This window comes from Tachysurus fulvidraco, chromosome 5, assembly GCF_022655615.1.
Source record: "Tachysurus fulvidraco isolate hzauxx_2018 chromosome 5, HZAU_PFXX_2.0, whole genome shotgun sequence".
Classification (NCBI taxonomy): Eukaryota; Metazoa; Chordata; class Actinopteri; order Siluriformes; family Bagridae; genus Tachysurus; species Tachysurus fulvidraco.
Genome location: NC_062522.1, coordinates 9,894,762 through 9,920,389, shown reverse-complemented (window position 1 = coordinate 9,920,389; position 25,628 = coordinate 9,894,762). Strand labels below are relative to the sequence as shown.

The 25,628-nt window shown below is 42.6% G+C and overlaps 1 protein-coding gene across 1 annotated transcript in view; it reads right to left on the bottom strand.

The window, feature by feature from the left end:
• zc3h3 (zinc finger CCCH-type containing 3) overlaps positions 1-25,628 on the bottom strand; it is a 78,783-nt gene that overhangs the window by 5,881 nt on the left and 47,274 nt on the right. The window contains exons 5-9 of the mRNA XM_027155664.2: positions 17,177-17,322; positions 16,087-16,162; positions 15,296-15,454; positions 14,670-14,739; positions 11,093-11,224 (exon numbers count right to left, since the gene is read on the bottom strand). Coding sequence (XP_027011465.1) covers positions 11,093-11,224; positions 14,670-14,739; positions 15,296-15,454; positions 16,087-16,162; positions 17,177-17,322 — 583 coding nt within the window. The remainder of the gene's footprint in view (positions 1-11,092; positions 11,225-14,669; positions 14,740-15,295; positions 15,455-16,086; positions 16,163-17,176; positions 17,323-25,628) is intronic.

Here is a 25,628-nt window from a genome sequence, read left to right as displayed (position 1 = left end):
AACACACACATACTCACTCTCACAAACCTTCTCACACTGTCTCACAAACCTTCTCACACTGTCTCACAAACCTTCTCACACTGTCTCACAAACCTTCTCACACTGTCTCACAAACCTTCTCACACTGTCTCACAAACCTTCTCACACTGTCTCACAAACCTTCTCACACTGTCTCACAAACCTTCTCACACTGTCTCACAAACCTTCTCACACACACACACTCACCACACACACACTCACCAGACACACTCACCACACACACACACACACACACCCTCACACACACTCCCTCCCTCACACACACACACACACACACACTCACCACACACACACTCACCACACACCCACACACACTCACCACACACACACTCACCACACACACACACACTCACACACACACACACTCACACACACACACACACACACACACACACACACACACACACACACACACACACACACACACACACACACACACACACACACATTTACAGCATTTAGCAGACAGCCTTATCTCATTTTATACAAGTGACCAATTGAGGTTTAAGGGCCTTGTTTAGAGGCCCAGCAGTGGCAGCTTGGTGGATCTGGGATTCAAACTCACAACCATCTGATTGGCAGCCCAATACCTTCACCATTAGGCTACCGCGCACACACACTTCTCTCCCGCGCACACACACACAGACACTCTCGCCCACACACACACAGACACTCTCGCACACACACACACACACACACACACACACACACTCTCGCACACACACACAGACACTCTCGCACACACACACAGACACTCTCGCACACACACACACACATACACACAGACACTCTCGCACACACACACACACACACACAGACACTCTCGCACACACACACAGACACTCTCGCACACACACACACACACAGACACTTTCGCACACACACACACAGACACTCTCGCACACACACACACACACAGACACTCTCGCACACACACACACACACACAGACACTCTCGCGCACACACACAGACACTCTCGCGCACACACACACACAGACACTCTCGCGCACACACACACACAGACACTCTCGCGCACACACACACACAGACACTCTCGCGCACACACACACACACAGACACTCTCGCGCACACACACACACACAGACACTCTCGCGCACACACACACACACAGACACTCTCGCGCACACACACAGACACTCTCGCGCACACACACACAGACACTCTCGCGCACACACACACAGACACTCTCGCACACACACACACACACAGACACTCTCGCACACACACACACACACAGACAGTCTCGCACACACACACACAGACAGTCTCGCACACACACACAGACAGACAGTCTCGCACGCACACACACACAGACAGACAGTCTCGCACGCACACACACACAGACAGACAGTCTCGCACGCACACACACACAGACAGACAGTCTCGCACACACACACACACAGACAGACAGTCTCGCACACACAGACAGACAGTCTCGCACACACAGACAGACAGTCTCGCACACACAGACAGACAGTCTCGCACACACAGACAGACAGTCTCGCACACACAGACAGACAGTCTCGCACACACAGACAGACAGTCTCGCACACACAGACAGACAGTCTCGCACACACAGACAGACAGTCTCGCACACACACAGACAGACAGTCTCGCACACACAGACAGACAGTCTCGCACACACAGACAGACAGTCTCGCACACACAGACAGACAGTCTCGCACACACAGACAGACAGTCTCGCACACACAGACAGACAGTCTCGCACACACAGACAGACAGTCTCGCACACACAGACAGACAGTCTCGCACACACACACACACACACACACACAGACAGTCTCGTGCACACAGACAGACAGTCTCGCACACACACAAACAGACAGTCTCGCACACACACACACAGACAGACAGTCTCGCACACACAGACAGACAGTCTCGCACACACAGACAGACAGTCTCGCACACACAGACAGACAGTCTCGCACACACAGACAGACAGTCTCGCACACACAGACAGACAGTCTCGCACACACAGACAGACAGTCTCGCACACACAGACAGACAGTCTCGCACACACAGACAGACAGTCTCGCACACACAGACAGACAGTCTCGCACACACAGACAGACAGTCTCGCACACACACACACACACACACACAGACAGTCTCGTGCACACAGACAGACAGTCTCGCACACACACAAACAGACAGTCTCGCACACACACACACAGACAGACAGTCTCGCACACACAGACAGACAGTCTCGCACACACAGACAGACAGTCTCGCACACACAGACAGACAGTCTCGCACACACAGACAGACAGTCTCGCACACACAGACAGACAGTCTCGCACACACAGACAGACAGTCTCGCACACACACACACACACACAGACAGACAGTCTCGCACACACACACACACACAGACAGACAGTCTCGCACACACAGACAGACAGTCTCGCACACACAGACAGACAGTCTCGCACACACAGACAGACAGTCTCGCACACACAGACAGACAGTCTCGCACACACAGACAGACAGTCTCGCACACACAGACAGACAGTCTCGCACACACACACACACACACAGACAGACAGTCTCGCACACACACACACACACACAGACAGACAGTCTCGCACACACAGACAGACAGTCTCGCACACACAGACAGACAGTCTCGCACACACAGACAGACAGTCTCGCACACACAGACAGACAGTCTCGCACACACAGACAGACAGTCTCGCACACACAGACAGACAGTCTCGCACACACAGACAGACAGTCTCGCACACACAGACAGACAGTCTCGCACACACAGACAGACAGTCTCGCACACACAGACAGACAGTCTCGCACACACAGACAGACAGTCTCGCACACACAGACAGACAGTCTCGCACACACACACACACACACACACACACACAGACAGTCTCGTGCACACAGACAGACAGTCTCGCACACACACAAACAGACAGTCTCGCACACACACACACAGACAGACAGTCTCGCACACACACACACAGACAGACAGTCTCGCACACACAGACAGACAGTCTCGCACACACAGACAGACAGTCTCGCACACACAGACAGACAGTCTCGCACACACAGACAGACAGTCTCGCACACACACACACACACACACAGACAGTCTCGCACACACACACACACACACAGACAGTCTCGTGCACACAGACAGACAGTCTCGTGCACACAGACAGACAGTCTCGTGCACACAGACAGACAGTCTCGTGCACACAGACAGACAGTCTCGCACACACACACACAGACAGTCTCGCACACACACACACAGACAGTCTCGCACACACACACACAGACAGTCTCGCACACACAGACAGACAGTCTCGCACACACAGACAGACAGTCTCGCACACACAGACAGACAGTCTCGCACACACAGACAGACAGTCTCGCACACACAGACAGACAGTCTCGCACACACAGACAGACAGTCTCGCACACACACACACACACAGACAGTCTCGCACACACACACACACACACAGACAGTCTCGCACACACACACACAGACAGTCTCGCACACACACACACAGACAGTCTCGCACACACACACACAGACAGTCTCGCACACACACACACAGACAGTCTCGCACACACACACACAGACAGTCTCGCACACACACACAGACAGTCTCGCACACACACACAGACAGTCTCGCACACACAGACAGACAGTCTCGCACACACAGACAGACAGTCTCGCACACACAGACAGACAGTCTCGCACACACAGACAGACAGTCTCGCACACACAGACACACACACAGACAGTCTCGTGCACACACACACACAGACAGTCTCGCACACACACACACACAGACAGTCTCGCGCACACACACACACAGACAGTCTCGCACACACACACACACAGAGTCTCGCACACACAGACAGACAGTCTCGCACACACACACACAGACAGACAGTCTCGCACACACACACACAGACAGACAGTCTCGCACACACACACACAGACAGACAGTCTCGCACACACACACACAGACAGACAGTCTCGCACACACACACACAGACAGACAGTCTCGCACACACACACACAGACAGACAGTCTCGCACACACACACAGACAGACAGTCTCGCACACACACAGACAGACAGTCTCGCACACACACACAGACAGACAGTCTCGCACACACACACAGACAGACAGTCTCGCACACACACACAGACAGACAGTCTCGCACACACACACAGACAGACAGTCTCGCACACACAGACAGACAGTCTCGCACACACAGACAGACAGTCTCGCACACACAGACAGACAGTCTCGCACACACAGACAGACAGTCTCGCACACACACACACACACACAGACAGTCTCGTGCACACACACACACACACACACAGACAGTCTCGCACACACACACACACACAGACAGTCTCGCGCACACACACACAGACAGTCTCGCACACACACACACAGACAGACAGTCTCGCACACACACACAGACAGACAGTCTCGCACACACAGACAGACAGACAGTCTCGCACACACACACACAGACAGTCTCGCACACACAGACAGACAGTCTCGCACACACACACACAGACAGTCTCGCACACACACACACACACACACACAGTCTCGCACACACAGACAGACAGTCTCGCACACACACACACAGACAGACAGACAGTCTCGCACACACACACAGACAGACAGTCTCGCACACACAGACAGACAGACAGTCTCGCACACACACACACACACACAGACAGTCTCGCACACACACACACACAGACAGTCTCGCACACACACACACACAGACAGTCTCGCACACACACACACACAGTCTCGCACACACACACACACAGTCTCGCACACACAGACAGACAGTCTCGCACACACACACACAGACAGTCTCGCACACACACACACACACACAGACAGACAGTCTCGCACACACACACAGACAGTCTCGCACACACAGACAGACAGTCTCGCACACACACAGACAGACAGTCTCGCACACACACAGACAGACAGTCTCGCACACACACACAGACAGTCTCGCACACACACACAGACAGTCTCGCACACACACACAGACAGTCTCGCACACACACACAGACAGTCTCGCACACACAGACAGACAGTCTCGCACACACACAGACAGACAGTCTCGCACACACACAGACAGACAGTCTCGCACACACACAGACAGACAGTCTCGCACACACACAGACAGACAGTCTCGCACACACACACACAGACAGTCTCGCACACACACACACACAGACAGACAGTCTCGCACACACAGACAGACAGTCTCGCACACACAGACAGACAGTCTCGCACACACACAGACACTCTCACACACAGACACTCTCCAGACACTCTCACGCTCACACACACTCTCACACACACACCATGTGTTCGGTCAAGCAACAGTTCTGAGATTAACTAGAGCACACAATCATTCCATTTTACACACAGAATAATGAAACCATTACAGGTTCCAGTGTCACAATATGTTCCACATGCACAGCTCGTACAAGTCCTTCGATTAGGAGTAAGGAACCAAAACAAAAGACTGTGACGTTCCCATCGACAGTCGCTGTCTTAATTCTATTAATCAACAAAAAAATTTGCCTAAAGATGGATTTTTTTTTTACCACAGTAATCAGAACTCGTTTATTCCACCAAACCATTGGAGATTTTTGCTTTTATTTACTTCACGTCCTAACCTAATTAATATAGACACATTTAAAGCACCTCTTTAAAGCATCGTGAATAAATAATGTTTAAGAAATCAGCTAGAAATGATTTCAGATGTGTTTGTCAACTAATGGATGTTTTTTTTTTTTTCCTTCTCACTCCCTCTTTTAGAAGATGTCTCAAGAACACTGAATACGCTGGAGATCTATAAAGTCAATGACTGTAGATCAGAAAAAGGCCTTCTCCATGCATTCTGGACCTGCGTACTGACATCACACCTTTATGCATGAAGTTCCTTAATAAGAAAAGCATGCGTGGACGGGGACACACACACACACACACGCGCACACAGTGTCAAACACACTGTCTCGTGGGACAAGATTATCGCAGCCTCCGAGTCTTGGCCCTAATACCCTCTACATCATCCTATAGACAACATCATCACTCACCATGCTCGTGGCTAATTGCTCCAATTTGCTAAATCCCTCTCCACTTGTGCTCAGTCGATTGCAATTTCACCCCATCTCCGAGGAGCATTCAGTTACTTTGTTTTTTTTTTCCCCTTCGTTTTTTGTATGCCCATTTGCTTTTAGTTTGACTGATGCAAAAAACCTATGCGTTTTTTCCGCAAGAACTTTACTAAAGAAATGAGGAAATCAGCTGCAGCTTTATGGAAGGTCAGCCTTTGTGAGAGTTCTGGACATGTATACATAGAGAACAGAGAAATTAACCATTAAAGTTATTATTATTTTTAATTCCTAAACTTTTCTTTCACACAACATAAAACAGACAATGTAAAATGTTATCTCCCTATGTATAATATTCCCTAAGTATGGGAGATTTTTATTTACACACAACTGTGTGACTGGCATCATTTTTAAACATATTCTATTCCAAACTATTGCACTTAGAACTATAATAAGGACAAATAATTACAACCACGACATTTATCTATATTGAGGTATACTGTTTTAGGAAAATAAACTACGATGTGTAATGTGGCGTCTTACCAGTGTTGGGCAGCAACACGTTACTGTAAGGCAGTTACTTTTGACAGTAACTAATACTCTACCGCATTACTTTTTAAATAAAGTAACTTTACTGTTACGTGCGTTTGTCCGTTACTTTTATAAATGAATTCCTTTTGGCTGAAGTCTAGCCTACAGCCTAACCTTGGATTGGTGGATGCCATCCGCTATAAACAGGAAGACGCCGCACTGTGGGAGTGTTTCCTTTTATTCATGTATGTGCGGCAGTAATGACGAGTCAAGGCGAGAGCAAGACGAGTTTCTCTAAGTAAAAATATGCTCATTATTTCTTTTAAAAAAAGTAACTAAAATGTTACTTTTAACAGTAACTCGTTACTTTTTGGTGTAAGTAATCAACAAAGTAATTGAGTTACTTTTTGAATGAAGTAACTAATAACTGTGACTAGTTACTATTTCTTAGTAACACTGTTTCTTACTAACCTGAAGTTACTGAAGCGTATTATGGCTGTAGTCACCAATTTGGTGTACATTTTTTTCATTCATTAAAGATGAGCATGTCATATTTGTCACTATTTATAGTTCATATATAGCTAAAGTTACATCTCTAAAATAAGTTAGCTCCTGTTATCGCTTGTGTTATAGCAGCTCCAAAGCGTCGTTCCCTCTGCAGCCTTTCTTTATTTGTATCTCTGGTGAATAGTTGCAGCTCTCACTGAAAAACACAAAGCTCTCTCCTGGAGACTTTCCTGTGGAACATAAACTGACATTGGAGACTCCAAAACTTTCCAAAAATGTTATTTAAATGACTCTGAAATGACTGAATGTCCCCGAAAGTTTCTCCAAATCTAGTGTTAGGGTTAGTTGTTACTACAGAAATGATATCATATTAAAACTATTAGTTGTAATTCGTTTTGCAGCAGGAACGACCATCAGGTCTGTGTTGTTATAAAATATGAATAATAGCAATAAAATCTAACCCCTGGCTGTAGTTTTTTTTCACAGCCCATAGTTTAAAACCTTTGGGATGTGTATATGTGACAGCAGGCCAGTCAGACACGCTCAGATCTACGGAAGCAGGTGGTGAAGTAATAAGAAAGAATGAGGCTGTTGTGAGGTGGACACTAAGAGAAGGTTCATTAACTGTGCTGCGAATTGCTGCCTCTTTAGGCAAAGAAAACACATGAAAGCCTGTGTCTGGCCCATCGTGGCTCTCCCATACATTTTCATTTACATAAAAGCAGTGAAAAAGAGGAAAGGAGATGCATAAAAAAAGAGGAGTGGATGGAACATCTTTATACCAGCACAAGTTAACAATTTTCCACTTGATTTAAGGTAGGCTGGGAAGTCTCTGGGGCCTATTAGAAGAGCTTTCTACTGGCCACAAAGAAGAACGAGTCAGCACATTTCACAATTTTACATTACAGAGCGAGAGAGAGAGACTGAGAGAGAGAGAGAGAGAGAGAGAGACAGAAAGACAGAGAGAGATTAAGAGTGAAAGAAGGACTGCAATACAGGCTATGAAAACGAGACACTGTTTGTGTGTGTGTGTCTGTGAGAGTGAGAGTGAGAAAGAGAGTGAGTGTGTGTGAGAGAGAGGGGGGAGGGAGACTGAGAGAGGGAGACCAAGAGGGAGACTGAGAGAGAGACAGAGAGAGAGAGATTGAAAGAGACTTAGAGAGACAGAGAGACCAAGAGAGAGAGAGACCAAGAGAGAGACCAAGAGAGGGAGACCAAGAGGGAGACCAAGAGAGAGACCAAGAGAGGGAGACCAAGAGGGAGACTGAAAGAGACAGAGAGACTGAGGGAGAGAGACTGAAAGAGACTTAGAGAGACCGAGAGAGAAAGACTGAAAGAGACTTAGAGAGACCGAGAGAGAGAGACTGAAAGAGACTTAGAGAGACTGAGAGAGACAGAGAGAGAGAGACCGTGAGAGGAAGACCAAGAGGGAGACCAAGAGGGAGACCAAGAGGGAGACCAAGAGAGAGACTGAAAGAGACTTAGAGAGACTGAGAGAGAGAGACCGAGAGAGAGACCGAATGAGGGAGACCAAGTGGGAGACCAAGAGATACAGAGAGAGAGACTAATAGAGACTGAAAGAGAGAGAGAGAGAGAGAGAGAGAGAGAGAGAGAGAGAGAGAGAGAGAGATATTCAGTTAATGTGGTATGAGGCCGAAGGAAAAGAAGGAATGGAAAAGTGATTGAGATGAAAAGCCAAAAGGGCAGAATACGAGAGAAAAGACAGTCCGTGTGAACTAAAGGCAGAGAGACAGACAGCAAAGGCAAGGCAGCACAAGTGAGATGAAGGGAAGGAGAAAAATAGGGGGAGAGAAATGGAGAGGATGAGAGTGTGCTTTAACCCTTGCTCCGCTGGCATATCCATCGCTGGCCTCTCGCCTGTACTGCCGTCATCAGCAGTTTTTCACGTCCATAATTACAGCGTGCTATCCATCATATCTGAGACAGTGCTTTTGGGACGGCACAAAATTACAGACCTAAGCACTTCGGCTAATAGAATAAATATTAATATCTCTCTCTTTATATATTCGCGTTTCAGCCCAAATATTTAAATGAGCCCTGACAGTGAGACAATGCATTTGTTACGATGGAGGAAAAGCAAAGATGAACAAATACGGAGAGGAAGGAGAAAAAGAGGGCCAAAATGAACAAAGGGACAAAGATAAAGTGTGAACGCAAAAGAAAATAAGAAAACAGCTGGAGACCTGCTCTGAGACACAAGACCAAGAACACAGCAAAGCCTTTTCATTTTAAATCGTAATAAGTATTGAGATAATGTTAAGCTAACACATTTGCTAATATGCCTGTGTACGTTATGCTAGTGTACGGTAAATCCTTAAAAGTAGGACTTGCTTGTTTAGGGACAGGTTGAAAGGATAAGTACTGAAAGTTTGTGAAGCATTCAGAAGCTGAATGGAGAGCTGTTTCTAAACCATGAGACCTTTACTTTAAAAAGACTATCCTTATTTAAATAGAGACAAATCTGCAGTTAAGACTCTTAACCCAACTAGTATAGCGTTTATACTGTAAGGAGTAACACTTGTATACTGTAAACTTGGTTGTGCCGGTGTAGTGTGATTAATCCCAAAGTAGATTATTTCCCTTTAACAAAATGACCCCAAGTGTTATTCCTGTATTGTTGTGAAATATCCTCAAGACAACTTAGTTCCTGGTATCACTTACATTATAGCATCTATACAATAAGCAGCGATTCCCTCAGGCTTAAAAATATTCTTGTTTGCCGTAACCCGACAGACCCTGTCAATTTAGGACCGACTCAATTTTTTTATTTATTTTTTTGCTGTATGGCCGACCGACTTGCCGGTTGTAAATTTGCGTTACTGACCTTTTTTTTTTTTCTTCAAACAACTATTACAAAAGCAATAAAATGATATTAACAGGTTCGGGCACCATAATACATCTAAAAAATTCATTAAAACAGCTCGGCACCGCTTTAACTTGGCACGAAGTTCTGGAAAAACTGTGTCCAGCATCAAAATAAGGTTTGCAACGATGCTCCCGAAGGCACGGGTTAAAGACCCAGTCAGTGACGTCACAATATGCTAATTTGTTTAAAGTCATACCTACGTAATCACCATCGCCAAAATTGTACCTTTTTTTTTTTTACATTGAAAATTGAAAAAACAATATAGACCTAACGACCCCCCCCCTTTTTTTACTGTTACTGCAAACCAAAATATTTTTAAGGATGGCCTCGTTAACATTTCTTTTTCTGTCTCTATTGCAAGCAATAAAACAAACAAACAAACAAACAAACAAACAAACAAACAAACAAAAACAAACACACTCCATATCATGTCAGAGAGAAACCGGGATGCCTGATCTCCTTTGTTCCTTGCAAAAATACCTAATCATATCAATGCCTAGATATTTTTTCTGCCGAATAACGTTTTTATTTTTTTTATATATATATATTATTAGTTTATTATGAGATTTTTATGACATTGTAGATGTTTAGAATACAATCCTAATGCCTAAAAATAAATAAATAAATAAATAAATAAATAATGAATTTATTTCGAAGTTCTATTCAAATGTTCAAGTAATTCCACATTTAATTCCACAAGCAAACAAATGAATAAATCAATCAATCAATAAAGTAAACAAATATCTGAATAATTGTTAGTTGCAGCCGTATAAATCCTTGTGCCTGAGTGTACAACATAATACAGCCTGATGATGTTACAGTGCTGTCATCATGGGCACCATTTAAACCAGTCACCTATAAGATGCATGCGTGCCAGGAAAAGTTCTTTATTGGGTGTGTGCGTTGAGAGTAGGGCATGTTGCAGTGCTGAGTGAGTGTGTTACCTTCTCTCCCTGAGGACAGTAGCCCCTGATGAAGTCTTGACACACTGCTGCTTTACGAGACACGTAGACGTGGCTGTACGGGCAGCTACTGTTGTTGCAGATTCCTTTCAAGAAGTACGAACACACAGGCATCTAAAGAGAGACATGGAAATAGCAAATGATTAAATGGATGGAGAGATAGACACACATCATGGTTATTTAATACGCTGTTTAGCACTGTCGAGACACTGTAGCACATCTGACCGTCAGGCCGCCAAGCAAGAGGGGTTCGTAGGCAAGCAAACAAAAAACAAAAACAAAACAGCAGGCATGTCTTATTCATACGTTTTTGTCTGTACATGAAAAGCTGTATCGTGTTTGCAGGCTTGTCTAACATACGTGTTTGCTGCAATGATTATGTATAAACCACTTCGTATTCACACTCCTAATGCCGAATCGGTTAATACTCGTGTGCCGTTGACACGTTAATGAATTTATTTAGCAGACGTCGAGTTTGTGAATATTATATGCATGTATGAATAATTAAGTGAGTGAAAAAGTGTGATCGGGCTTTTTCCAAGCTTGAAATAGATGCAGGGGGAGTGGGGCAGCAAGACCAGGGTAGGGAGAGGGTAATCTGAGCCTCTTTATGTGGAATCTCATCTCAATGAGGGTCGTATCATTTCTGTCTAATTAACTGCTACAGAAATATTTACCCAAGCAGGGGCTTGTAACACTCGTATGATGTGTTTATGTGCAGAGGACAGGACTGGGCACTCTACATCTCCGCCGCCGGTCAAGAGGGGTGGGGAGAACGAGGAGTCCAGTTTCGGAACGCGTTCGAGTGCTGATTGGCGGGAGGGGTGAGAAATGTACTCGACTGGTTTCGATTTCAATCCCGAAACTCAAGCCATGCTTCTTTGGATATACAAGTGAAATAAGGAGCAGGGATAAATTCGGCTAGAGAACAGAAGAAGGGGGAGAAGAGGGACAGGGAAAGGGTTACGACCGGCAGATGGGCCCCACAAGGAGGTGACATTGCTCGCTTAAGACGGGCTGCCAGCTGGCCTGAATGACGCTTAGCGAAAGGGAGGATGACGACCGTCACAGGTGCAGTGGGTGTGAGAGGGAATGAGAGTGAGCGAGGCCACTGGATGCAACATGAGCAAAAGTCTCCACAAGTGCTGGTGCGGGAGTGTGTTTGTGGATTCCTAAGGAAAGTGAAGACTCTCCAAGGGACAGCTATTTTCTGCCAGACAAACAAGTGAGACAGGTGTCTGACTGTCAGCAAGCGAAGGAAGTCTTAGGGGAAATCTTTAGATTATGCCCCAATCCAGAATGCAAACAGTGTTCTGGTTTATGTAAAGCAGCTCCCATTTCCCTCAGGAACACCTTTGCTGAGAAATATATACGTCATGAGCTTGGGCTTTAGATATGCACGCGCACATATGGTCAAGTAATGTGAATCTCTTCAAGCTTGTTATAGAACGCAGACTAACAAATAAACAACTAGTACAGCTGTGTGTGTGTGTGTGTGTTATCTTCACTAATCTTCTCGTTGAATGAAAGCAGTAGAGTATCTGCAAGTGTATAACGATTTAAAAAATAAGATCAGGGGGCAATCAGAAACCACTCGTAAATCTCACTGAGGAGAAGGAAACAATTCAACCCGCAGAAAGACAAACCTGGATTTCCACACAAGTCACACCAACGTGTTAGACTGAAAGAAGCTTACAAGCTTATTAATCCAAATCAGAACACAACAAGATTTATTGTGCTTGTTGAATATATTTGTTTTTTTTCCTTCTTGTAAATATTACCTAAAGTTTTATTGCTGTTTTTTCACATTAGAATAAGAATTCTTTCACATAAGAATATGAAATTTCTTTGTATTATGTTTCTTATGTTCTTTGAGACAATGTCCATTGTTAAAAGATTTGTTAATGATTCTTTACAAAGGTAGAAGTCAAAAACATAAACCAAGCATGGACAACACTAGCTGAAGATACAACTTTACATCCAACAATTATTTATTAGCAGGACGTTTGTGAAGAGACAAGTCATTATATAAATACGATTAAATTTTAAAAAATTTGCACCTCAGGCCATCCTTATTTTTGGTTTGCAGTAACAGTAAAAAAAAAAGGGGTCGGTAGGTAGGTCTATTTTTTTTTTTTCTTCCAAGTTTCAATGTAAAAAAAAGTACAATTTTGGTGTTGGTCATTACGTAGGTATGACTTTACACAAATTAGCATATCGTGACGTCACTGACTGGGTCTTCAACCCGTGCCTTCAGGTGTATCATTGCAAACCTTATTTTGATGCTGGGCAGTTTTTCCAGAACTTTGTGCCAAGTTAAAGCGGTGTCGAGCTGTTTTAAATGTATTTTGGTGCCCGAACCCGTTAATATCATTTTATTGCTTTTGTATTAGTTGTTTGAAGAGTAAAAAAAAAAAGGTCGGTCTTAACGCAAATTTACAACCGGCAAGTCGGTCAGACTTACACTAAATAAAAAATTGAGTCGGTCCTAAAATGACAGGGTCGGTCGGGTTACGGCAAACAAGAATATTTTTAAGGATGGCCTCAGTTTTTTTTTTGTTTTTTTTTTGCAACACAAAAAAGAGTGATACACAACTGAATTAAGCAATTCTGAGGGCAAAAATAATGAGGGCAACAGCGTAATGTAAAACATTTCCAAAATATACAGGACTTTGTACCCAAGCTATTGTTTTGCCATTTCAACTAAATGTAGTTTTAGTCTATATGATGCTACACAGCACAGCACTATGTAGTTCATAAGACATTACTAATGAAAAGTGACTAAGTGAAAATAAAATTTGCACATTTGTTCAATTTTGTAAATTAGTTGTTATAATCTGAAGTGACTATAATGTACAACAGAATCACACTCGAGTTGGTCGTTAAGGGCCAGCAACAACAACAACAACAAAAAAGGAGTATAATTTTTTATATTCTCATAGTATTAACTTAGAAAATAAGGAGTTTTGATGAAATAAATCTTCATCTGGAATAAGACGTGCATGATTAGGGCTAGCATTAGTACTAACATGCTTGCTTGTGTACAAAAAGGAGGAACATATAGGTCATCTCTGGGACATTTAGATTGATTAACATGATGCTCTGAAGTCACATACTTCACTCAATACTGATCCCTCCTCTCTTATATCCAAGGCATCGGTTGCCAAATATGTGACACGGGAATCTGAGGGGCCAATCGTTCAAATAGATCATAATACACCAAAATAATCCACGATCCGAATTTCTAATCTGCCCTAAGACCTTAAATTAACACCTGACAGGCGAGCATGTACTGACCTTACCCTGACTCCAGCCGCTCAGTTCGCTCACAACGAAGCAGCAGATACATACATATACATATTAAATGCATACTTAAAGACTTTTAATTATTTCTGTAATACACAGATCCTAGTTTCTGCTTGCACCTGAACCTACAGTGTTCCTTTACCTGTACATTTTCCACACACTATACAAACGAGTCCCAAACCCAAAAAGAACTATGGCAGGATAAATACCAGGTTAAGGTACTGTTCCTGTAATGTAGCCAGTGATGACTTACCTTCTCTTTGGACACTTTGTGAGAGAACTGACACGTTCCATCTGTCTGCTTACACGTACCCCTGAGAAACCTGCAAATCAAATCATACACCAAGAATCACACATTGTCCAGCAATTACAGAGAGCTTGAAAACAGTGCATACAATACAGTACAGCCTATAAAAGTATATAAATACAATCAAAAAAGCGCATATTATATTAAAGTCTTGAGCGGCATTAAAAAGTCAGTGCTGTCGAATTCTCCAATCTGATTGGTCGGAACGTTTCGAATAAGCGCCTATAACAGCGGGTCTGACAGTAGCTGAAAGCTGAAAGGCAAATCACATGTTTATAATAAAGCACTTGTATGAATATGAGAAACCTTTATGTTTTCAGACCCAGAAAAGTAACAAGCTGCACTTATCCCTTATATCTTATGTCTTATTACTGTGGAGAAAAAGAGGCTGATGAGGGAGAAACTGATATCTATTAACGCTGCTATTACTAAATGAGACTTATTTAAATATTAATATGAACTGTGGAACTCTGGAAAATCAAAAATAATCCTAGACAAATGATTTAACCAAAATAAATATATGTTGATTAAAAACGCAGATTTTTCTAGAACCCGTGTGCATGTAAAGGTACCTTGTGCAAACGGCAACCTTTTCCGGGTCATGGATGTAGGGGCAGGCTGAGCCACGGTTACACTTGCCAAAGCGGTTGTAGTACATGCAGTAGTTTTTGGCCTGCTGTTTCTTCTGCTGAGCCTGGCGAATGATGGTCAGACTCTTCTGCACCGCCCGACTGAGAGAACAAACACAGACAGATTATAAACTGAAGTACGGTCCTTACCGAGCTCACTTACCGAGGCCCTTGCATTGAGTCAGTGTTGGACCAAATAATAAAAATGACCATCTTAACTAGAAACAATTCCCACTAGAACTTCTTCTCACTTTCTATCCATCCAGAGGCATCCAGAAATTGTACCAGCTCCAGTTGGACTGTGCTTCATGAGGATTTTGGACATACTAAGAGGAGATGTTAACTCCATGTGATCTTTGAGGACAGACTGTATATTTTCACACCCGAATGAGGTTCCCCTTTGAGTCTGGTTCCTCTCAAGGTTTCTTCCTTTCCATCTAAGGGAGTATTTCCTCTGCACAGTCACCTGAGTCACCTCAGACTTGCTCATTGTTGATAAACACATTTAAATATACGTAATATTAATCTTGATTTTTTTTTTGTATTATATTAATCTTTATATTAACCTTTTGTTTTAGGTTTATGTTCTGTAAAGCTGCTTTGAGACGATGTCAGTTGTTAAAAGCTCTATGCAAATAAACTTGAATTTAAATTTAAATATGCAGAATTATATAATAATTCGTTTAAATCTTTAGGCAGGAGAAGAGGTAGGATTCGACTGAGGTAACACTAACCTGGCCACATGTCGTGTGTTGGAGGTCCTGTATGTGCTGCTGCCATATGGTACTTCTTGAGGACTGAACAACCTTCCTGAATTTTAGGAAGAAAAAAATAAACGAACGTTCACTATTATGCGTGTGTTTTAATGTCATCGAGTCAAAGACAGATTACATGCATTTGTTTATACTGAAAATTTATTTCGGTTATACAGAAAAAAATTATAAAGAATTTTATTCTATTAACAAAATTCAGAATGCAATTTATATATATATATATATATATATATATATATATATATATATATATATATATATATATATATATATATATATATAATTTGTGTGTTTTAATCCCCATTAGGACTTTACACATGAAATAATTCCCCTTGTGTAATTGTAAACCCTGGATAAACAGAATCCTGCATTATCTTGTTTCATGATTCACGCTGCTTATACTTCAAGGGTTAACAATTAATCCTAGATATTTATAATCTGACGTTTCTCACTGTACGTTCCTAAACTCTTGGTTAACATTCTAATTTGCATACTTGTGGTGTCAGCAACCATGACTGGATGAATACAGCATGTGACCGCATTAAATAATGACTTGTCTCTTCACAAACGTCCTGCTAACCCTGCACTTGGAGCCGGGTATCATAACCCTGGTTAAAACCCTGCTTCTAAGTGTGAAACGTTATTCTACCCGGGTTTAAAATGAGGATAACCTGGAGTGTAGTGTAGTGTGAAAAGCTCTTATTATTTGTCTTTAACTCCTTGGAAAACCAGTAGTTCACACTTGTATACAGCAGGTAAAGAAGTGCACGTTTTTGATGTTAGTTAGGACGGCTAAGTAAACACATGCCCCGACACATTCAACACAGTAGTGACGTGGTAAGAAACCGAAATATGGAGAATGAGACGGAGAGCAGAGTTGTGTGTTGTGAACCGGGATGAAATGCTTTAATCTTGAGCGCTCTGTACATTTCCCTCCCTCTTTGCTGACTGATGACAGATTTACTATTTCAGATGGACACCCACACACTAGCTCCCACACACTCCTGTTGCTCTTGCTGAACACACATACAATATTAACAGAATGTTTTACCTGATCTGTTGGACGAAGTGTCGGGAGAATGTGTGCGGGACAGCTTATTGGCTGAGACTCTGTAGAGCGCACCGCCAATCCACCGAATGTTCCGCCCTCTCCACTGTCTGTCTGGGGGTGTACGCAGACGTGACTGTAACAGAAATCTGAAAGAAACGTAAGAGGAGAGGAAAAGGAGATGAGTGCTTCTTAGGTCAGTGATTAACACTTGATATATATTTTGTACAGCTACAATCTGAAAAGCTTTACTTTTGCATTGCCTCTCTACCTAAATCCTCCCACCCCCCCTCTCTCCCCCTTTCCCCCCTCTCTCTCCCTTTTCTCTCTCTCTTTCCTCCTCTCTCTCTCTCTTTCGCTCTGTCTCGCTCGCTCGCTCGCTCTCTCTCTCTCTCTCTCTCTCTCTATCACACACACACACACACACACACACACACACACACACACACACACACACACACACACACACACACACACACACACACACACACACACACACACACACACACACACACACACACACACACACACACCTCCCATCTCCCTGGCTCCCATGTCACACCACTCTGGTAAATTGCTCCTCTAATGGAAGGGACGGCAGGGTGGAAATGGAGAGAATTGAAAAGAGAAGGAAATCATTGAGATAATTGCCAGGGCAGGAGGCCAGAGCAGGGAGATTGCCCTGCAAACGCTCACACACGTGCACACTTTCGTTCTACCTTTCCTACTTCCTCCCTGTTCTCTCACACACTCCTACGCACTGCACCTTTATGTGATTACATTAGGGTGTAACTAAATACCTATACATTTATCTAAACATGACCTCTCGTGTCACGTCGAGTTATTCTCTTACAGTTGTCACATATCGGGCATTCTTTCTATGTGACGCATGAGATTTAGTAGCGGCATCCCGATCGTTTACAAAGGGATGTGACGCAATGTGTAATACTAACGTACTAATAAATATTCAGATGATGCGCTAAAATTATAGCTGAACATTTTTTCCCACTCATCATTTACAGCCTGTAATACATAGCATAAGGCGCGGGGCTACTAAAAAGGCACACGTTTGGATTTTGCCAAATGCCATTTCTGGTACTTCCACTCCTTTCATCTATAAAAGAAGACAAAATCATACTTATTATCTAATTATAATCCCGATGGTGTAACTACAGCGTACGCCACCCTTTTTGCACCTCGTTGCCTGCTACGCTACAAGGCGTGTACAAAGCAGCAAAGTCTTTATGAAGTGTTATCCAAAATATCAGGGATCGAGTGATATTTTAAAAAAGGTGCAAGTATTTTCTCTTGACTTTTCTAAAATAGAGACAAGAGACGAGGAGAAATTGTAGCATGTGTGAGGCTGTAAAGAAGTGGAAGGGAAAAAAAAAACAAGTAAGAGAAGAGCAGGTACGAAAGTTAATCTACACTGTATTAGGAGACATGAACTTTGCCTTACATGTTCTGAACCCATTTATACACCCAAGAGTAAATTAAATCTAACATCAATCTGCACCCAATACAGGAGCCTTTCCTCTACAATCTATTGCCATGGTCAAACCCAATCTACCCACAAACTGTGCGGGGACACGGACACACACACACACACACACACACACACACACACACACACACACACACACACACACACACACACACACACACACACACACACACACACACACACACACACACACACACACACACACACACACACACACGATATACCAAGGAAAATTGAATAAAAAATAAATACACCCGTAGACGGGCTAAAACATACAGCTGCAGACGCAGTGAACGGGCCGAGCTACACTATTTCAGCTTGCCTTTGTCTGGAAGATTACACATCCGACACGGCTCATAACTTAGACGGGTTCTTGCTAGCTAAGTGACTGAAGCCGTGGGATCCATAATGACGGATATCAGGAGAACAGTCGCTGCTCCCACAGGCTTGAACAGGACAACCTCCAGCCAAAGAGCCATAACACAGACTAATGCAGCCATGACATGGACATGGAACATAGACAGCAGTTAACCTTTTACAGGAACAACTACCTGTGTGTGTGTGTGTGTGTGTGTGTGCGCGCGCGTGCGTGTGCGTATGTGTGTGCCTGCATGTCACTAGAAACACATGGCTTTGGCTATAAAGCCAAGGTAATTTTATTATTTCTAAATAACAATCTATTAAAAATAAATTATATAAAAACATTACATATTATATAAAAAAATGACCCAGAAGACTGACCACACACACACACACACAAAAAAAAGCAACATTTCTACCCTGCTGGAGTTGGACATGAACTCTCGCATGCCCCAGAACTGTGAGGCATGTGCCATCATCACATACGACTTTCTAACAGGACATGAAAATCATTTTAATGGGACACACGATGATGTAATGCTAGAGCCAGAGCCGATTTAGAGAGGAAGTGACCTCGTTCCTGATGACCTTTGATCTACTGATATTTACTGCTGGCCATCAAACACTGATGAGCGTCAGAGTCACGGAAAGAGAAAAGGTGAAATACAGGTGTGTCGTACTGACATGGAAAGCTATGCTTTATTAAATAAATAAATAAATAAATAAATAAATAAATAAATAAAGAAAGACATGGCAAGTAGAAGTGGTGCATACTTTGTACAGATATGAATTGCTAATATAGTGCTGTGAAAGTGCATTATTCATTTTACTGAACTGACTAAAACACATAAGTGCATTTGTTCTTTTAAATCATACTGTCAAAATAAAACCTATTATAGCAAACTATCACTCCCAGTAGACACAAATCTCCCTTTCTGCTGCCACCTGGCACATTTTAAGGGGCAACAATAAGCAAACAATCAGCAAGACCGAATAGTTTACACCTGTGTCCACCAAAAAGACAATCCATCTTGTCATTCTTATATATATATATATATATATATATATATATATATATCGCCAATCTACCCAACTCCATATTAATGCTCACACAAAAAGAAAAATAAATAAATAAAGTAAGAGTGTGACGATATGTACCTGCACACCATTCGCACTGTTAATCAACATGCATGGTGAAGTTGAAGAAGCTCATTTGGTTGTGACTGTGAGCATGTTGTTGTTTTTTTTTTTGTGTGTGTGTGTGTGTGTGTGTGTGTGTGTGTGTGTGTGTGTTTTACACGAGCGTCCATGTGAGGGTGTGTGCTGTGGAGCGTTTCGACCGTGGGACGAGCACAGATGAAGGAGAGGGCGAATCAGCACTCCGGCAGGGTGATTAACGATGTGACTTTTGTTTTGGTGACGGCGAAGAATTCGCAAGCCACACGGGGCATTCACAATAATGCTTGTCTGACCTATTTGTTTGCAGAGAAAGCATTAGTAAGCTCATCCCGAGGAAAAAGGGAGAGGGGGAAAAAAAACAGTTACCCTTGAAATGGGTTAGCTAGCTTCATTTAGCTAATTTCTATTGTTTCAATGGCTCTTTGCTTTAAGCAAACTAGGTAATGGAGGAATCAAGTGGTATGAATGTGCTAAAGACTATTAAAGGAGTAATATTATTTGTGAAGAGGCAGGTGAACACGCTGGAAATTAGTCGTAATGAAGAACGAAACTGGAGGGCAGCACGGTTACAAAACTGGCACACGCTGGAATAAGGAGAGATGATGGGGTTGAAATGCACCCATGATGCTCATTCTCTCGTTCAGAGGAATTAACTGTCAAATACATGTGTTTTTGTGCATGTGGAATCCGCCAAGGATCCAAAACCTGTCTATAGGAAGAAGACTGTCTTCTTTCACAAAGGGAGATTTAATGTTATCACTTAGATGTTAGACTGTTATCAGTATTTGTGAACATCTGTGATATTAAATATACTTCTTTCTCTTCATCATTGTGTCCTGAGGATACAGAAACTTTTGTACTCCACGGTATAATTACATGTCTGCAGATGTAAAAAAAAAAAAAAAAACAAGTGACGAAGTGTCAAAGTGGGAAGCCACCATGAGCCATAAGAACAGAAGTCTCTGGAGCTGTTCTAGTGAAAGAGGTGAAAGTTGTTCCTTCGGAAAAAAGATATTCCCTCAGCTGTGTGATGATGCTGATGGAGAGTTTAAGTTTATCTTGAAAATCTCTCATAGGTGTTCTAATCGATATCTGGTGAGAGAGAAGGCCATCAGAAGGCCACAATGATCCTCATGAATCCATTCAGTGGGCCTTGTGGATGTGGGCGGGGTCCCCCAGGAAGAGACCACTCCCCCAGGAGGAGACCACTCCCCATCAGGAGAGAAAGGTAGCTAAAGTCAGGTCTCTGTCCAGCTGAACCATTTGATCTCCTGACAATAAGATGAACACTTTCACCTCACGTGGACCAGACTTTTTATTATTGTTATTTTTGGTTAACATAATCTATTAAAAACCCCCAAACATGATTATTATGGCAATAATGAATACACACAAAGGGGCAAAAAAAAAATTATTATTTACACATCTGTCGGTTTCCCCTCAACCCCGTGTGCATATTCGCAGCTGATCTGTAAAGCAAAGCATTCGATGTTACAGGACTATTTATGTCCTTCCACTCTGACAGCAGAAACGCATGCACTAATTTTCAGGTGTTCGCTGAATCTCTTAGTACCTTTTATTTTTTCATATGCCGAAGCCAGTCAGGTGAAATGTGTCTCTTTTGCTTCCCTGATTTTACAGACAAAACAAAACCCAGCAAGTCTGCAGGTTGTTGGCCAATGTTTCAGCCACGAGTCTAAAAATGTACGTACATTTATAAACGACGCTGAATATTATATGAAATACTTTGCTCGTCCCGGATGCCTAGTTATCCTTCCACACCTGATTCCTTCCTACAATGTTTTTACAGTAAAAGAAATAAACGATATTCTGCATCTTCAAAAGAATTCATGCAATCTTTAAGGCCAAGGACTGGTCTTGGTTGTTTGATGCTATGTGTTGTAATTTGATGTAAGATTAACCTCAACACAGCGCTGAAACTGGAACAGAAATGTTTCTAACTGTTTAATCTATGCACAGTTACTGTGCTTTCCTCAGCAATGGCAGATTTTGGCCATTTTTTGCATTTACATTTACAACATTTGGCAGATGCCCTTATCCACGGTGTCTTATTTATCTCATTTATATAACTGAGCAATTGAGGGTTAAAGGCCTTGCTCAGGGGCCCAAGAGTGACAGCCTGGAATTTAAACTCATCACTCGCCAACTAGTGATCCAACACCTTAACCACTGAGCTACAGTACCATATCCACTTTATTGGTGCACAGAATCTTTCCATACATCCACAGCATTGTATCTCGGAAGGATATACAGTGATACCTCGAGATACGAGTGCTTTGACATACAAATTTTTTGAGATACGAGCTGTGATTTGACCAAATTTTGTGCCTTGAGATACGAGCAAATTTTTGAGATACGAGCATCCGAGCCGCCGCAGAAACAAAATGTTTCCCATATACTGTTCCCTGTTTCCCCTCGACTCAGCTTCTCGCCTTTCCACTACACACGACAAACGACGGCCGATAAACCGGAAGTCAGTCATTTCCTATGGAGAGGTGCCGACCATCTGCGGATCCGTAATTTTCGGATCCGTTTTGAGTGTTGGATCCGTTAAAAAATGTTTAACTTGTGCGACTACAAGTCGCTTTATTTATTTTATTAAAACGACCATCAGATGTTAGTGAGGAAAGAGTGATGAAAAAGGAAACACAAGTGAAGAGAAAAGCGATGAAGAAAATTAAGCAAAATTAATGTAAAGAAAAAAGAAATTGCAGCAATTAAGTTAAGAGAATTTCAGTTAAGTTCATTAATTTTAGTGAAGTTTAGTTAAGTTCCATTTAAGTGTAAAGTAGCATTAAGAGTGTACATTAGCGAGTAAGTGAACTAAAGTGTAATTCCTCCTAACTCCTCCGCCTGTTTACTCCTCCCTCAACCTCCGTGCGCATCTTCCGTAAAGTAAAACCAGTTTATTTTTTTAACATTGTCTTTTATTACTGTATGTTTTTATACAATATTGGTCATTTATAAATACAGGTACTGTACATTTTTCATATTCAAAACAAACAAAACAAATGGAGTGGAATTTTGCGAGCTGGAACGGATTAATGGGATTTCAATTCATTTAAATGGAGAAAATTGCATTGAGATACGAGCAAATTGAGATACGAGCAAATTGAGATACGAGCAAGGTCACGGAACAAATGAAACTTGTGTCTCAAGGTATTACTGTATACTATATACATGCACATATACTACCAGTCAAAAGTTTGTGATCCCTTGGAAATGTCCTTGTTTTCCAGTTGTACACCAGGGCCTCCCACTTCTATTTCTGCTCTGGTTAGAACCACCGTTCTATTATGTGAGTAGTTCTCAACATGGTAAGATAAGTTCCCACCAGGAAAAGAAAGAAAGTAAGTAAGTAAGTAAGTAAGACTCTGTAAACAAACCCACAACTCCTGATGCTCCAGATACTAACCTAAAGAAGGCCGCTTTTATTGCTCCCTTAATCACTACAACAGTTTTCAGCTGTGTTAGCGCGATTGCAAAAGGGTTTTCTAATAATCAATTAGCTTTAACATAACATGAGATTGAAACAGAGGACTGATGGCTGCTGATAAAAGGCCTCTGTGTGAAAATGTAGAGCTTTCTTTAAAAATAATATTAAATTTATGTTTTCGTAATGGATAAAAATGGGTTTTTCTTTGGAAAACTTGCAAGTGATCCCAAACTTCGGGTAATATTCACACACTCTCGCAAACACACACACTCTCGCAAACACACACACTCTCGCAAACACACACACTCTCGCTCACACACACACTCTCGCTCACACACACACTCTCGCTCACACACACACTCTCGCTCACACACTCACACTCTCGCTCACACACACACTCTCGCTCACACACTCACACTCACGCTCACACACTCACACTCACGCTCACGCTCACACACACACACTTCCCTTTCCTGCCTGTATAGGTAAATTGTATTTTCATTAAATTCTTTTTGAGCTTTTATGAGACATTTGGCATTTCACTACATGCCAAACTGCGTATGGTTGTCTATGTGCCTAAAAACATTATGAATTAGAGTTTAAAGCGGTTTAATAGGACCATTTTCCAGGGACAAACGATCCCCTTGCTTCCCACGGCAAGTTTTTAACCCTTTCGCTCTTCCTTCTATTATACTATACTATTATAATGTATTTACAGTACAGCATATTTGTCCCATCCTCCAGTTCTGCATCTTTGTACTTAAATGCTTGCCTTTGTTCTCTGCAGATAACCAGAACAGAAGGATACAGAGGTGATGGAGAGAATTGGAAGAGAGAAAAATGCAGGGTTTATTACCAACTCTCTCCCACATCCTGTACTGATCAATACAGGAGCACTAAACGTGATGAGGGCCACACCAGCCAATCCACCCACACTCCATACATACGTGTGTGTGTGTGTGTGTGTGTGTGCAAAGATTGCAACAGAAAAGCAAGTGCCTCTAAGTGTTAAACTTTCTCAGGACACAAAACCTACAGAAAGTCTGCACTATTTGCACTATCTGTGCAAGATTGTGAGATTTTATATATATATATATATATATATATATATATATATATATATATATATATATATATATATATATATATATATACACATAGAATGCTAAGCGGAGATTCATTTTAAAAATAAATAACACAATCTGGATGTTATTAACAGATTGGAAAACACTTGTCCAAGAATTGATCTACAAAATAGTGCCAAGAGAGAGAATGAGCTGCAATTTAACACAAAGCGACAGAGATGAAATGGCAAAAGAGCAAGACAAAGAAAGGCTCTGTGTGTGTGCGTGTGTGTGTGTGTGTGTGTGCGTGTGTGTGTGAGTGCATGCTTGTGTAATTTATGCCTCCGCGTCCATACTTTACGGCTTTCTTAATTCAACTCCTGCTACTATTAATGTAGTTAATGTTGAGATTATATCTATTTTCTGGTGGTGGTCAGGATTTACGAGGGCCATTCCTCCCCCACGCAGCCACCCTAAACACTCAATCACTTGTGCAGCGTTCACTGCTGACTGCACACTCCCACTCTCCCTAACACATACTGGGTCAGTGCGCTGAGGGCCGGGGACTTCACTGTCCCTGTTTAGTGTAGTGTGTGTGAGTGTGCACTAACAGGGGGTCAAGGAAGTCAAAAGTGGTTAAAAAAAAAAAAAAGAAATACACAAAACTCTGATATAAACTCTACACAGCCACAAAATATACCTGTGAAATATAAATTCTATTGCACTGGATCAGAGTGACTATAGCCGCACTGACGTGTGTCCGTGCTTAAAGATGGAACACGCTTCCTTTACGCATGGAGCATCTCCATACATTTCTCTTCTCCCTCTGCTGCTCATTTCCCTCTCTTGTAATATTTCACGCAGAGTCACAGCGGTTCAAATTGAAAATCC